This window comes from Lycium barbarum, chromosome 10 (assembly GCF_019175385.1).
Source record: "Lycium barbarum isolate Lr01 chromosome 10, ASM1917538v2, whole genome shotgun sequence".
NCBI lineage: Eukaryota > Viridiplantae > Streptophyta > Magnoliopsida > Solanales > Solanaceae > Lycium > Lycium barbarum.
This window is the reverse complement of record NC_083346.1, coordinates 113,256,703-113,270,784: the sequence shown is the minus strand read 5'-3', so window position 1 is coordinate 113,270,784 and position 14,082 is coordinate 113,256,703. Positions and strand designations below refer to the sequence as shown.

The 14,082-nt window shown below is 35.9% G+C and overlaps 1 protein-coding gene across 1 annotated transcript; it reads right to left on the bottom strand.

Moving 5' to 3' along the window:
* Nucleotides 1-12,465: 12,465 nt before the first annotated feature.
* Nucleotides 12,466-14,082, bottom strand: LOC132613333 (monothiol glutaredoxin-S1-like). Its single transcript, XM_060327350.1, has 2 exons — nt 13,780-14,082; nt 12,466-12,552 (listed from the first exon to the last, which is right to left on the bottom strand). Exons 1-2 carry the CDS (start codon nt 14,080-14,082, stop codon nt 12,466-12,468), a joined length of 390 nt encoding a protein of 129 aa, XP_060183333.1.

Below are 14,082 nucleotides of genomic sequence, written 5' to 3'. Positions count from 1 at the left end.
ATAGAGTTTGGACCAAAAAAGACTTAAAAGATAACTAATCTTAAGCAGAATAGGTTCAAATGTCATATTTTATTTCTTGTTGAGTTAACAATCAAACCCAAACTAAGATAAACAGTAGGATGCAATAGGTCCCATATTTCCTTCAGATCCACCCTAAATTAAACTTTCGTATGGAAACATTTAAAGATAAGAGGATGTTTTTAAGTGGAAATGGAAAAGGAAGAGGAATGTGAAGTAAGTGGAAATGGCGGAAATTAACAATGGGATGGTGAGGTGGCATGCCACGTGTTGTCCACCTCACCGAGTTGTCAGTGCCACGTCAGATCTGGTGTTCACCATGTACATTTTTAACGGAGGAGGGGTTTATTTGGACCCAAAGTATAACAGCAGGGGTATATTTGAACTCAAAGTATAACGAGGGGTGTATTTGGCCCTTTTCCGATAGTACAGGGGTATATTTGGCCCTTTTCCGTTTCAAAAAAATCACACAGTGTATAGATAGAGTGTATACTTTATATTATATATACACATACTATACATACCTATACACGATAAATACAGCCGAAGTGTATACTTTATACTAAATATACATTTACTATACATACCTATACACATATACAACCTAATTGTATAGGTAGTGTATATTTTGGCCATGTTAGTAACTGGTTGGTAGAAGGGTACATTTACGTAAGTTCCCTTAATAAAACTGACAATCTTTAGCCGTTTTTCAACAATACAAAACAGTCTACCCATGGACGAGGCTAACTATAACATCATCCGTTAAAAATCAAATTTTATTATCACTATTAAAAGAATTACTTTTGAAATTTGTAGATAATAAATTGCCCACGGGTAATAGAGTTTTTGATAATCCATCGCTAATGCATTGTATAATAGTAACAATTTTTTGTTATTTAGCGACATAGAAGTTGTCTGTCGCTAATTATTATTTTTTAGAGTAAAAAAGGATGGATGATCTTCTTATATGGATCCTCCCCACATGAGCTAGCTTTTGAGGTTGAGTTCGGCTCAAGATCCATTTATTACGTGTTATCAGAGCAGGGCCCGTACCAATTCTTGTTTATTGATGCCAGGGCTCCATATTAAATTTTCCACGCTCCAAATGTCCAGGCGTGAGGTAGGGTGTTGAAGAGTCCAACATCGGATCGGATGAAAAAGAAATATATGGTGTTGGACAATCCTCCCCTCATGAGCTAACTTTTGGAATTGAGAGCCCATGATCCATTTCTTAATATAATATTGCCACCGAAAAAGCCAGTCAATGTGTTCCGGCATGGGCAGATCCATCTTCGGCGAAGGGTGGTCAGGTGCACACCCTTCGTCGGAAAATTATGCGGCCTACATAAGTTAAATGTTAGCTATAATGATTATATATTTAATTTAGCACACTCTTAACCCAAGTAAGAAAGAAAATTTGCACACCTTTCACCAAATTCCTGGCTCCGTCACTGTGTTCTGGCAGGGAATTAGTGATGGCCAGGTCGCAGCCGATAGATTATCAATTAGTCGTCATAAAAGACTACTATTGATGTTGAAAATTGAAGTAATGTTGATTATTAAGGTAACATCAAATTAAATATTACAATTATGTTTCAAATTGATAGACTATGCTCAATCGCAAAATGTAAAGATGATATGTATGTGAAGGGCACAAGAAATGATGAAGGTTTGTGAAGTGAATTTTAGGCTTGATTTGTTGTGTTGAGAAATTTGGAACTTCCATGAAGCTATATATCAAGGTTTCTGGCGTCTCGCACATTCTCATGTTCTCCAATAATATGCCTTTTGCAAATTGGAAGAGTTTCTCCTGCCATTGCAAAAGGAGAAAATGGCAAATCGTGCAATTGATGAATGGCAAGACTATTTACATTCATGATATGTCACCTCAAAATTCTCAAGGTAGGATTATTAGTTGCAAAAATATGTGTCATGCATGGATCTCTGGCATGTTAGAACAACTTGTGTGAATAAAAGAGTGACATTCTAAGTTTCTAACAAATCATTAAGTTTCACATCAAGACTCAGAACAATAGTATTCTAATTCATGTTAAAGAATAACAAAATCTACCAACATCTTGTTATCTTTTCATTGCACGCTTCACTACAAGAATTATAGACTTTTGTGGTGATCAGCAGCCACAAAAACCCCAACGGCACCACGAAAACGTTTTAGTGGCGAGTGAATTGCTGTTGAGTATAATCAAGTGGCTAAATCTTATTCGTGGCACCTTAGAGGAGTCGCCATCAAAAATAGTGTATTTGTGGCAATCTCACTGCCACAAAAAGTAAATAACATGTTGAAGAGTCCCCATCGAATGAAAAGGGGATGAATGATCTCCTCATATGGATCCTCCCCAAATGACCTAGCTTTTGAGGTTTAGTTCAGCTCAAGATCCATTTATTTACGTGTTATCGGAGCAGGGCCGTACCAATTCTTGTTTATTGATGTTAGGGCTCCATATTAAATTGTCCACGCTCCAAATGTCCTGGTGTGAGGTGAGTTGTTGAAGAGTTCAACATCCGATGAAAAAGAAATATATGGTCTTGGACAATTCTCCGCTCATGAGCTAACTTTTGGGATTGAGAGCCTATGATCCATTTTTTAACATAATATTGCCACAGAAAAAGCCAGCCAATGTGTTCCAGCAAGGAATTAGTGACGACCAGGCCGCAGCAGATAGATTACCATTTAGTCGTCATAAAAGACCACTATTGATGTTCAAAATTGAATTAATGCGGAAGATTAAGGTAACATCAAATTAAATATTACAATTATGTTTCAAATTGATAGACTTTTCTCAATCTCAAAATGAAAAAAATGATACGTATGTGAAGGGTACAAGAAATGATGAAGGTTTGTGAAGTGAATTTTCGGCTTGATTTGTTGTTGAGAAATTTTGACCTTCCATGAAGCTATATATGAAGGTTTCTGGCGTCTCGCACATTCTCATGTTGTCCAATAATATGCCTTTTGCAAATTGGAAGACATTCCCCTGCCATTGCAAAAGGAGAAAATGGCAAATCATGCAATTGATGCATGGCTAGACGATTTACATTCATGATATGTCACCTCAAAATTCTCAAAGTAGGAATATTAGTTGCAAAAATATGTGTCATGCATGGGCCTCTGGCTTGTTAGAACAACTTGTGTGAATAAGAGAATGACATTCTAAGTTTCTAACAAATCATTAAGTTTCATATCAAGACTCAAAACAACAGTGTTCCCATTCATGTTAAAAAAAAAATAAAAAAATCTATCAACATCTTGATATCTTTTCATTGCACCCTTCACTAAGGGTATCAAGTGGGTCGGGCCAGCCCTGACCCGGCCCGGCCCAAGCCCACTAAGAGGTGTAAGGAGCTAGGCTAGGTGGGTTTTATTAGGGGGCTGGGCCAAACAAGGTGGACAGCCCATCAGCCCGGCCCACCAGCAGCCCGGGTGATGGCCCACCGGGGCACCGGCCTGGCCCGGCCCACTTCAAATTAAAAAAAAAAGATAAGTACTACATTTATTACTAATAATAAGTATTTTAAAAATATTTTATCCCAATAAAATAGTTATAGCTACAATTGTGGGATTCTTAAAATTTTGGAAGCAAATATATGAAAGATTTATTAATTATTCAAACCATAGTTAGAATCTTACTTTAGTTAATTAAAACTTAACCATTAATTTTAACTCATGTAATGTGTCTCTTATTCAAGTAAGAACTTGGAGAAAATGAAGACAATGAAAATGGAGAGGAGTCGGATCCGTTAATATTTAATTGCTACTAAATGAAAACTAATTAGCTCTCTTTTAAAAATAAAAAATTAGTGGTCACTGGTCAGCTGAGCCCCACAGAATTAATAAAGTGGGCAGGGGCTTTTTCCAACGTTTGAAAACTAGTTAGCTCTTCCTTTGTTTTTTTTTCAAACTAGTTAGCACTTCCTTTGTTTTTTTTTTCAATTAATAATGGGCAGGTGGGCCCCACAGAATTAACAAAGTGACCACTAGTGACCGTTGCCAACGGAAAGATTGGCAATTCAACCGTTGGCCCAAAAAAGGACCCCTCAACCCCTTAAAACTATTTCTGACCTTTATGTTTAAAAAATTACAGTTTAACCCATTTTTCACCTATAAATACCTCATACATTTCATCATTTTTACTACAATCCTCTCATTTTATCTCACTTTCCCTCTTAATTTTCAGCAATTTCTATAATTTTAGTATTCTACTTTAATTGTTTTTGCAAACTTGCAATTAACAAGATCAAGTGGAAGGCTTCAAGTATTCAATTCATCAATTTACGATCACGTTGTTATTTCGTTATCTCCGAGAATTTGGTACCTTCGTTCCCTCTCTAAAATTGCTGATGGGTGAAATAAATCAAATATCCCCTTTTAAGCTACTATCTTGCTCTTGACCTACACAAGTTCAAAAATATTTCAATAGGTTATACAGTATATAATAATATAAACTATTAGTTATATATATATATATATATATAGTTTCAAATATTTTATATATAATAATAATTAAATATTTTTTAGCGTATTGAAATGTCTCCGCCGATGATGGAGGTGTGACAATCTGCACATGACATTAGGACTTAGGATCAAATGAGATAATTAAATTAAGAACATTGGTTTAGTATCAAAACTCATGTGCATTGTTCCCATTTAGATGAGTAGGAAATTTAGAGAAAGAGGAGAGTAGAGAATTGTGAGATAATATAGAGAGGAATGAATGGTATTTGTAGATTGAAAATACGGCCAAAGTATAATTTAAGGAACTTGATGGTTAAAATAAAGTTGACAACTACTAGATTTTAGAGTATCAAACTTAATAAATTCCAAAGTATAATTTAAGGAACTTGATGGTTAAAATAAAGTTGACAACAACTAGATTTTAAAGTATCAAACTTAATAAATTTTAGTATTAGAATTTTTTTAAAAAATAATTAAAATCCGGCCCCTTGTGGCCCACGTTAAAATGGCCCGGCCCGGCCCGACCCCCTTGACACCCATACCCTTCACTACAACCCCAATGGCGCCACAAAAACGTTTTAGAGGCAAGTGAAAGGCTTTTGAGTATAGTCAAGTGGCTAAATTTATTCGTGGCGACTTAGAGGAGTCGCCATCAAAAGTAGTGTATTTGTGGCGATCTCACTGCCACAAAAAGTAAATAATATGTTGACGAATCCTACATCAGATGAAAAGGGGATGGTAAGCCTGTCAATTGGGTCGGGTCGGCCTGGGACCGGCCCACCTAACCCAGCCCATAACCGGCCTGGCCCATCAACATCCCGGGTTCTGGCCCACCGGGGGCCCGGCCAGGCCCGACCCACTAAAAATTAATTTTAAAAAAATCATAATTAGGCATGTTTACATATATATAACAGATTTCGTAACTTCCACCATGTCACACCCCAATCCTGATAGGGCATGATGGGCACCCGACCCTTACTCAGAGTCGAGCGAACCCACTAGTTCTCGTTATGCTCATAATCTCACTGGACTTACAAGTCATGAATTGAAATGCATAATGGAAGCTTTTCAGAAAAATATTCTTTTCATCTTTCTTAAACCAAGTAAACTGTAATCATATGAAATCTGTAAAGTAGTGCATACTGAATACATCGGCTTAAATAGCTGCTTACTAGACTGACATACTATATACGTGACTCTGTCTGCAAAGTCTCTAACATAAATAATTATACCATAACACACATACTCTGACTCGGCAACACTCCGGAAAGAAATGGAGCTCGCCAATCCCGCTGGAACATCTTCTAGCAATATCCTCTACTCATCCGTATACACCTGCGTGGCATGAAATGCAGCGCCCACAAGAAGGGGCGTCAGTACGAATAATGTACTGAGTATGTAAGGCATGAGTAACAATATAACATAGATATGAAAAGTAACAAGGAATAAGAGATAACCTGTACATCTGAATGCCTCGTAGGCGGATGTCATGCATGCTTAGCCTTTAAAAAAAAACACATTTTTATACATATATATATATAGTAACATGCCCGGCCATTAAGGCGCGGTGTCATATATTATATCATGCCCGGCCATCAAGGCTCGGTGTTATCATCATTAGCCTGCGTCCAGGCCTCCCGCGTCCGGGGCAATATCATAACATGCCCACTGCAGTGGTGTGCACATCTACGTGCCTGCCCGGCCGACTATAGCGCGGCGCGGTGTGAGAAAATACATACATACATACACACACACACACACACACACACACACACACACACACACACACACACATATATATATATATATATATATATATATATATATATATATATATATATATATATATATATATATATATATATATATATAAAGCATGCATAAGAGCCCAATCAAAAGCCACAACTGTATCGGAGTGACGTAAGGTCGGTAGCCTCCGATTATATTATGGAATACTCATCGTCGCTTTGTCTCACCTTGAAGGAACAATGATTTTAAGGTGAGAATATCGATGAAGAATAGAATTAAGAGAAAACATAAAATAGGTTCGTAAATCTCATAAGGCATCAAGCCTTGTATTTTTGGAATCTTAAAAGAAATTAGTCATCATCCATGAATGAATTGAGAAATCAGTAAATAACTCAACATTCTTATATCGTCGTTGGAATCATAAATTTAGAACCTTTAAGCATGGATTCATTCTCATCATAGTCATCATAATAATATAAAGCTCATGTACATGGAAATCTCTATGAATACAAATTATCTCATAATAACATGAAATCCGTATGCCTTGGAGATTGGATAAATAAATCTCTCATAATCTTCGTCATGGTTATCATAAAAGAAATTATTCACATTTGCCATCATAGGACTTTAAGAGTCATAAATTCCTAACATTCTTAGAAATGAAAATTTTTATGGAATCCATACATAGTTTGGTAGGAAAAGATTCATGCTTCTAGAAATTCGATAACCTCATAAGGATCACGAAATTCATGGGTTTCTAGAATTTGCAGAATCAATGATATTATGGATACGACACAAAGGTTTATAACGAAAAGATCATGCCTTTAGAAAGAAGGAGACTAGCCTTAACATACCTGGAAGATAATTTCTCGACTTCCAACTCACTTCATGTCTTATAATTCACTTAAGGTCATTCGTAGCCCCGTAACCTACATATAAAACCATTCATAATATTGTTAGGCTCGTCATCAAGCACTTATCTCAAGACTTTAATTAAAATCCTTCTAAATTATGTCGAAATTCGGGCAGCATCTCCGCTGTTTATATGCCCAGCCCAATTCTCAATTCAACAACCAACACAACAATAACAATACCAATACCAACATCAACACAATCATTTCCATACCAATATACTTCCTAAAAAATCCCACACGATGCTTCCTAAATTTCTCAACTAACCCACTTGTGATACGACTATTTATTAACTTTATTTCCGTAAAGAAGCCGAAATTAATACTAACAACATCAATAACAACATCCTCAACATCCTCCACATCCTACAAGATAAATATGTGTGTTTTCATCCAAATTCCTCTTCAACCCTCAATCCATAATTCAACAACATCAACACAACACACCATAACCACTATTCTTGAAATTATTCCTTAATTCATATCGATAGAGAAATAGATTTGAAGATTCATACCTTGTTTTTATGCAAGTAGCAAAATCTTCAACATTTTATTGTTCCCATGCTCCTCTAACTCCATTCGAAATTATATTCGTGACTATGCGTTATCCGGACTTCGATTAGTACTTCGTAGCTTGAATTTTCATTCAAAACTCTCAATTTTATGTGGAATTTACGCCCCTTTTTGTTGCTGAATGTTCTGAAAATTTTCAGAGCTTTTGGATGAAGAAAAAAAATGGGATTTTAGCCCTTTTATAGTGAGCAAAGTCGGCATCACTGTAGCTACAGTACTGTAGCAGTTCTGTAGTAGTGCTGTTTCTGCGTCGACAGTTCAGTTTGTAACGTCTATAATTCTCTACTCCGATGTCCTATCAACGAGTGGTTTGTTGCATTACAAACTAGACTCGAAGAACTTCATTTTAGGCTTTTGAAACGCCTTAAAACTCCATATATACTAGGAGATATGCGCCTCCAAAGTTGACTAAAAATCTGTCCAACATTTCTCAAATTTTCGTCGAACTTATTTTCTTCAATTTTCTATCTCGAAATATTCCGAAACTCTCCATACATGGTACTTATCACTTATTATACTAATAATGGTCATGTTCTCGTGTTTCAAAATACTTTTTCCCGATTACGACTTACGAGATCGTAATTCATCCTTTTTCTTCGTTGTTACGTACTTCCCATGGCTTGTGCCTTTCAAAACATCATGGGACGTCTCCGTCGCTCCATTAGTACGGTGAGGTACATGTCATACTCATGCTCTGAAAACGCGGGGTATAACACACCATTTCTTCTTTTTTCTCCTATTTACTGTAAAAAATAAGTTGGTAACACCAAAAATTATGGCGGCAGAGAAAATATCTTTTCATGAACATGATTCGAGCAAATTAATATAATAACACTATTGAGCGTCATGGATATTATTATAAAAATTATCAATTAACATAATTAAAAGGAAGATAGTTATGTCAAAATGGTGTGTCATCAGTCATCCCTACTGATAGCTGAGTTTACAGAATAGTTAAAATGAAATAAAAGGATCAACTCACAGAGAAATTGGAAGATAGATTGTGATGAAGTACTAAAATGTAGAACAACCAATTCTAAGATCTTATTAGTTTCAAATATTTTATATATAATAATAATTAAATATTTTTTAGCGTATTTGAAATGTCTCCGCCGATGATGGAGAGGTGACAATCTGCACATGACATTAGGACTTAGGATCAGATGAGATAATTAAATTAAGAACTTTGGTTTAGTATCAAAATTCATGAGCATTGTTCCTATTTAGTTACTGTGTGATTTCATTTCAAACTTTTTTTTTGGGTTAAAAAGATTAGCTTATTTATAGCAAAAAAAAAGTTTCTAATTTATGTATATCTTGTATATGTTACTAGTATATTTGTGTATATCTTGAATATCTTGTTGGAATGAAGACTCCCAACGGCTATTTAAGTGATAAAAATTATAAAAAGTTGAGAATGTGATAGAAGACTAAATAAGTAATTTAAAATAAAACTTCAAACTTAAATTGATAACATTGAAAATTCAAAACATACAAACTTGAACGGTTAACTTATTACAAATGAAAAGTTCAAAACGCTAGCATCGATGGAGAAATTTAAAGAAGAGATAAAGTTCAAAGTTCAATTTTGTGCCTTTTGTCCAAGTGCCTACCTAACGGACCGGTACCCCCAAAAACCGGTTTGGACTTATGAAGATATATTTGACCACAATATTGACATTTAACATGTTCCTCGTCTACTCGCTCAAAATGCAAGCACAACGGACTTGAAATTGATCTTCGGACTAGAGGAGGAGGTGGAGGATTATTATTATCCATTAAATTTAAATTTTGAAATTTGAACTTGGAAGTTGGAAGAGAGAGAGAGAGAGAGAGAGAGAGAGAGAGAGAGAGAGAGAGAGAGAGAGAGATTTAGATGAGTAGGAAATTTAAGGAAAGAGGAGAGTAGGGAATTGCGAGATACTATGGAGAAGAATGAATGGTATTTATAGATTGCAAATAGGGCCAAAGTATAATTTAAGGAACTTGATGATTAAAATAAAGTTCACAACAATTAGATTTTAAAGTATCAAAATTAATAAATTTTAGTATTAGAATTTTTTAAAAAAATAATTAAAATCCGGCCCGGCCCACTAACTAAAACCCGGTCCGGCCCACTTAGCCCACTATGTACCCCTACCCGGGTAGGGGGCTGGGCCGGACACCCCTTTCCCTCGTCCAAACCGGCCCCCAACCTGGCCCACTAACTATGGCCCGGCTCGGCCCTATGTGACCAACATTTATATGGTCCGGCCCGGCCCGGCCTGACTCACTTGACAGGCTTAGGGGATGGATGATCTCATTATATGGATCCTCCCCACATGAGCTAGCTTTTGAGGTTGAGCTCGGCTCAAGATCCATTTATTTACGTGTTATCAGAGCAAAGCCCGTACCAATTCTTTTTTATTGATGTTAGGGCTCCATATTAAATTGGCCACGCTCCAAATGTCCAGGCGTGAGTTGGGGTGTTGAAGAGTCCAACATCGGATGAAAAAGAGATATATGGTCTTGAACAATCCTTCCCTCATGAGCTAACTTTTGGGATTGAGAACCCATGATCCATTTCCTAAGATAATATTGCCATAGAAAAAACCAGCTAATGTGTTCCGGCAGGGACTTAGTGGCGACCAGGTCGCAGCCGATAGATTACCAATTAGTCGTCATAAAAGACTACTATTGATGTTGAAAATTGAAGTAATGTTGAATATTCAGGTAACATCAAATTAAATATTACAATTATGTTTCAAATTGATAGACTTTGCTCAATCGCCAAATCTAAAAATGATACGTAGTAGAACTTAACGCATGCATGTATCCACAAATGCACTCTAGTATAAGATATTCTTAACTCCTTGGATAAAAATGTATGTAGTGCATGAAAATGCTCATTGTTGTTAACTTCTTGCATGTCATCAGCTGTGGATCAAAATCGACACTACATTGCCAAAAGAAAAGACTAGCTATGACCAAAGTATACTTCATTTATACATCAATTACAAGCAAATTAAAATGGGAGTAATAACAACCCTCCGAAGAAGCTTACAAATTTCTCTACAATGGCTGATTTATTGTCAAAACATCTAGAATTGCTACCAAGTCATTATTAATTTCTATGCCCAAATGGCATTAGCCCTTATGAGCAATTGTTTGAGCTTGCCCCTCACATTAAGGCTCATAAGCTCATTTGCACCACCAACTAACTTCTTCGCTATTAAAATTGCTGGCACACTTGGCTGCCACCCTAATTCAATCAGTGCCCTCTCCATTTGCTTCCCATTTGGATGTCTATCGAGCTCATAAACTATAGGGTTTGCTCCAGAACTACGAATAAGGTTTCGATGCAACGAAAAATGCAACAACTACTCTTAGTGAAAATCACCACTGGGCTTGCTGCTCCCAACTTCATGACCATACCCATTTTTAAACTTCTTCAAGAGAAAATGAGTTTGGGCAAATGCCAAGATATGTATGTAAGCTTTTAGTTAAGAGGATGAAAGTTCAAGAAATGTGTGTGACGGGTCCAGGAAATCATGAAGGTTTGTGAAGTGAATTTTAGGCTTGATTTGTTGTTGAGAAATTTGGACCCTCCATGAAGCTAAAGGCATGATGTTAGCTAAAAGGAAAAAAAATAGAAAGGGATGAAATTGCTGGAAGAGTTACAAGTTCGTTCTTGATCACTTGTGAGCCTTATCTGTCTAGCCTGGATTCTAAAGTAGCATAACATACTCAAGCTGAAATGAAAAGAATATAATCTATCACCTTTAAAACATTCCCAGAACATATGTCATTTGCTAAAGCTCATCTTGATTGACTCTTTTTTTTTCTTTTTTCTTTTCTAGTTTTTGCTTTCTTGTTTGAGAAAAAAAGCCTTAGTTTTCCAATAGAATATTACTTTTAATTTGAGGAAATATGAAATCTTTGTCAGAATATATCCTCATAGACGTGCTGTTGAAATCATGTCCACATTATACGATCCGTCCCACAAAGAAATTTTGAAACTTGTCCTAGTTCGGTTGATACATGACAAACTTGGTTAAAATTATTCTCTTAATGTAGATTACTCAATCAAGAAAGGGAATGTAGCACAAGCTGAGCTGATCTATTCTCATGCCCTTACTAGCTCGAAATGTCACCTATTACCGTGCAACAATAGAGTGATATGACAACTTTAAAAATAGGACAGGTTAAATAACCTTTGAAACCATTGATAGTTTAAAGTTTGTTTTAATTTGTTAGAGCCAAATCACTTTAAGATGAAATTTTTCATCTTGCCCAAGAACTATCATATAAAAAATATCGAGAATGTAAAACTAAATGCGGAAGCGTACCCTGAATCCATGAGTGCCATAGCAATTCTCCATCTTGCATTTATCGATCTTCCACGCCAAGACGTAGGCGGCTCAACTTTTCCAATGATGGGATATAAGAAAATACATCTGATTTGGCGACCATACCCTAATCATAATTGAATATAATTATGTAATTCTAGTTTTGGCCATCATTAAATTAGAATTACAACCGGGTATCCACACATAAAGCCCCATACTTTACAAGGTGTCTAATAGGCCCATATAACTTCAAGCCTTTAGAAATCATATACTATATATATAAGTATGTGTGTGTGCGTGCGCGCGCTCTCGTGAAGTTCATATATTCCTACATGTTTTACTTGCCAATGTATAAATTTAATTGAATTTTGATTTTATGATGCATGCTTGACAAGAACAATTCTTTATTGCATTATTGGTTCACAAGTTCGAGTCCTAGCGTCTCGCACATTCCCATGTACTTCAATAATATGCCTTTTGCAAATTGGAAGACATTCCCCTGCCATTGCAAAAGGAGAAAATGACAAATTGTCCAATTGATGCATGGCGAGAAGATTTATATTCATAACAACTACGTTTCAATTCATGTTAAAGAAAAACAATATCTACCTAACATTTTGAAATTTGTTCATTGCACCTTTACAGCAACATAACCTGTGAAATTTCACAAAGTGGGGTCTAGAGTGGAAAGAGTATACGTAGACCTTATTCCTCCTATTTTGGGAAGGTAGAGAGGTTGTTTTCGATATATATCTTGAAATCTACCTAAGGTCTTGAAATTTGTTCATTGCACCTTTATTACAAGAATTAAGACTTCTTTTGGCGACATTAATAATTGATTAACAAGTTTGAGTTCTGGCGTCACACCATTCACTTGTTCTCCTGTAGTATGCCTTAGAGAAACTGGAACACAATACCCTCCCATTGCGAAAAAGGGAAAATGACAAATCTTACTATTGATGGCCAGAAGATTTCATTCTTATGTCACCTCAAAAGTCAAATTTTTTGTGGTGCAATATGTGTGCCATGTGGTCTCCCGTTAGAACAAGTTGTTTGGATAAGAGAAAGTTATTAAGTTTCAAGATTCAGAACAACTATATTTTGATTGTTTAGTAACATCATGAACTTTGTTGATTGCCACCTATATAAAATTTCATTTTCTCCGAATGTCAGAGATATCATAAGTTGCATAGTGAAGTAATGCTGAAAAGGTAACATAAGTAATAAATATATTGAGAAAGTCATATTACAGATAATATTCTCAGATTTAAATGATGAGAAGGAAAATCAAATCCCCATCACCACGGGAGGTGAAAGCCTTGGTCAATGGTCTAATAGAAAGAAAAAAAGAGTTTGGTATTGTTTATTTCATATATATGATATACTGGTATTGTTTATTTCATATATATGATATACCTTGTTCAATCTCAAAATGTGAAAAAGATAAGTATAACGCACTCATGTAGCCATACAAAGTACTATGAGTTATTAGTAACACTTTAGGTTAAAATGCAGTTCATCATAAAAGATGCATGCTTATATATATTATAAACTTCTTTCATGTCATCAGCTGTGAACAGAGCAAAACCGGCACTAGCTATGACCAAAGTATAACTTTCTGAATACATCATGAAGTAAATTAAAAATATGGGACAAAAACAACCATCCGAAGCTAGAGGACTCTCTATAAGTGGTAACTTTATTATGAAAACCACTCATTCTATACCCAAATGGCAGTAGCTCTTATGAGCAATTGTTTAAGCTTGCCCCTCACATTAAGGCTCATAATCTCATTTGCACCACCAACTAACTCATTCCCTATAAAAATTGCAGGCACACTTGGCTGACACCCTAGTTCCATCAGTGCCTTCTCCAATTTCATCCCATTTGAATGTCTATCGAGCTCGTATATTGTAGGGTTTGCTCCAAAACTACGGATTAGGGTTTCGATGCTATGAGAAATGCAACAACTACTCTTAGTGAAGATCACCACTGGGCTTGCTGCTCCCAAATTCATCACCATATCCAT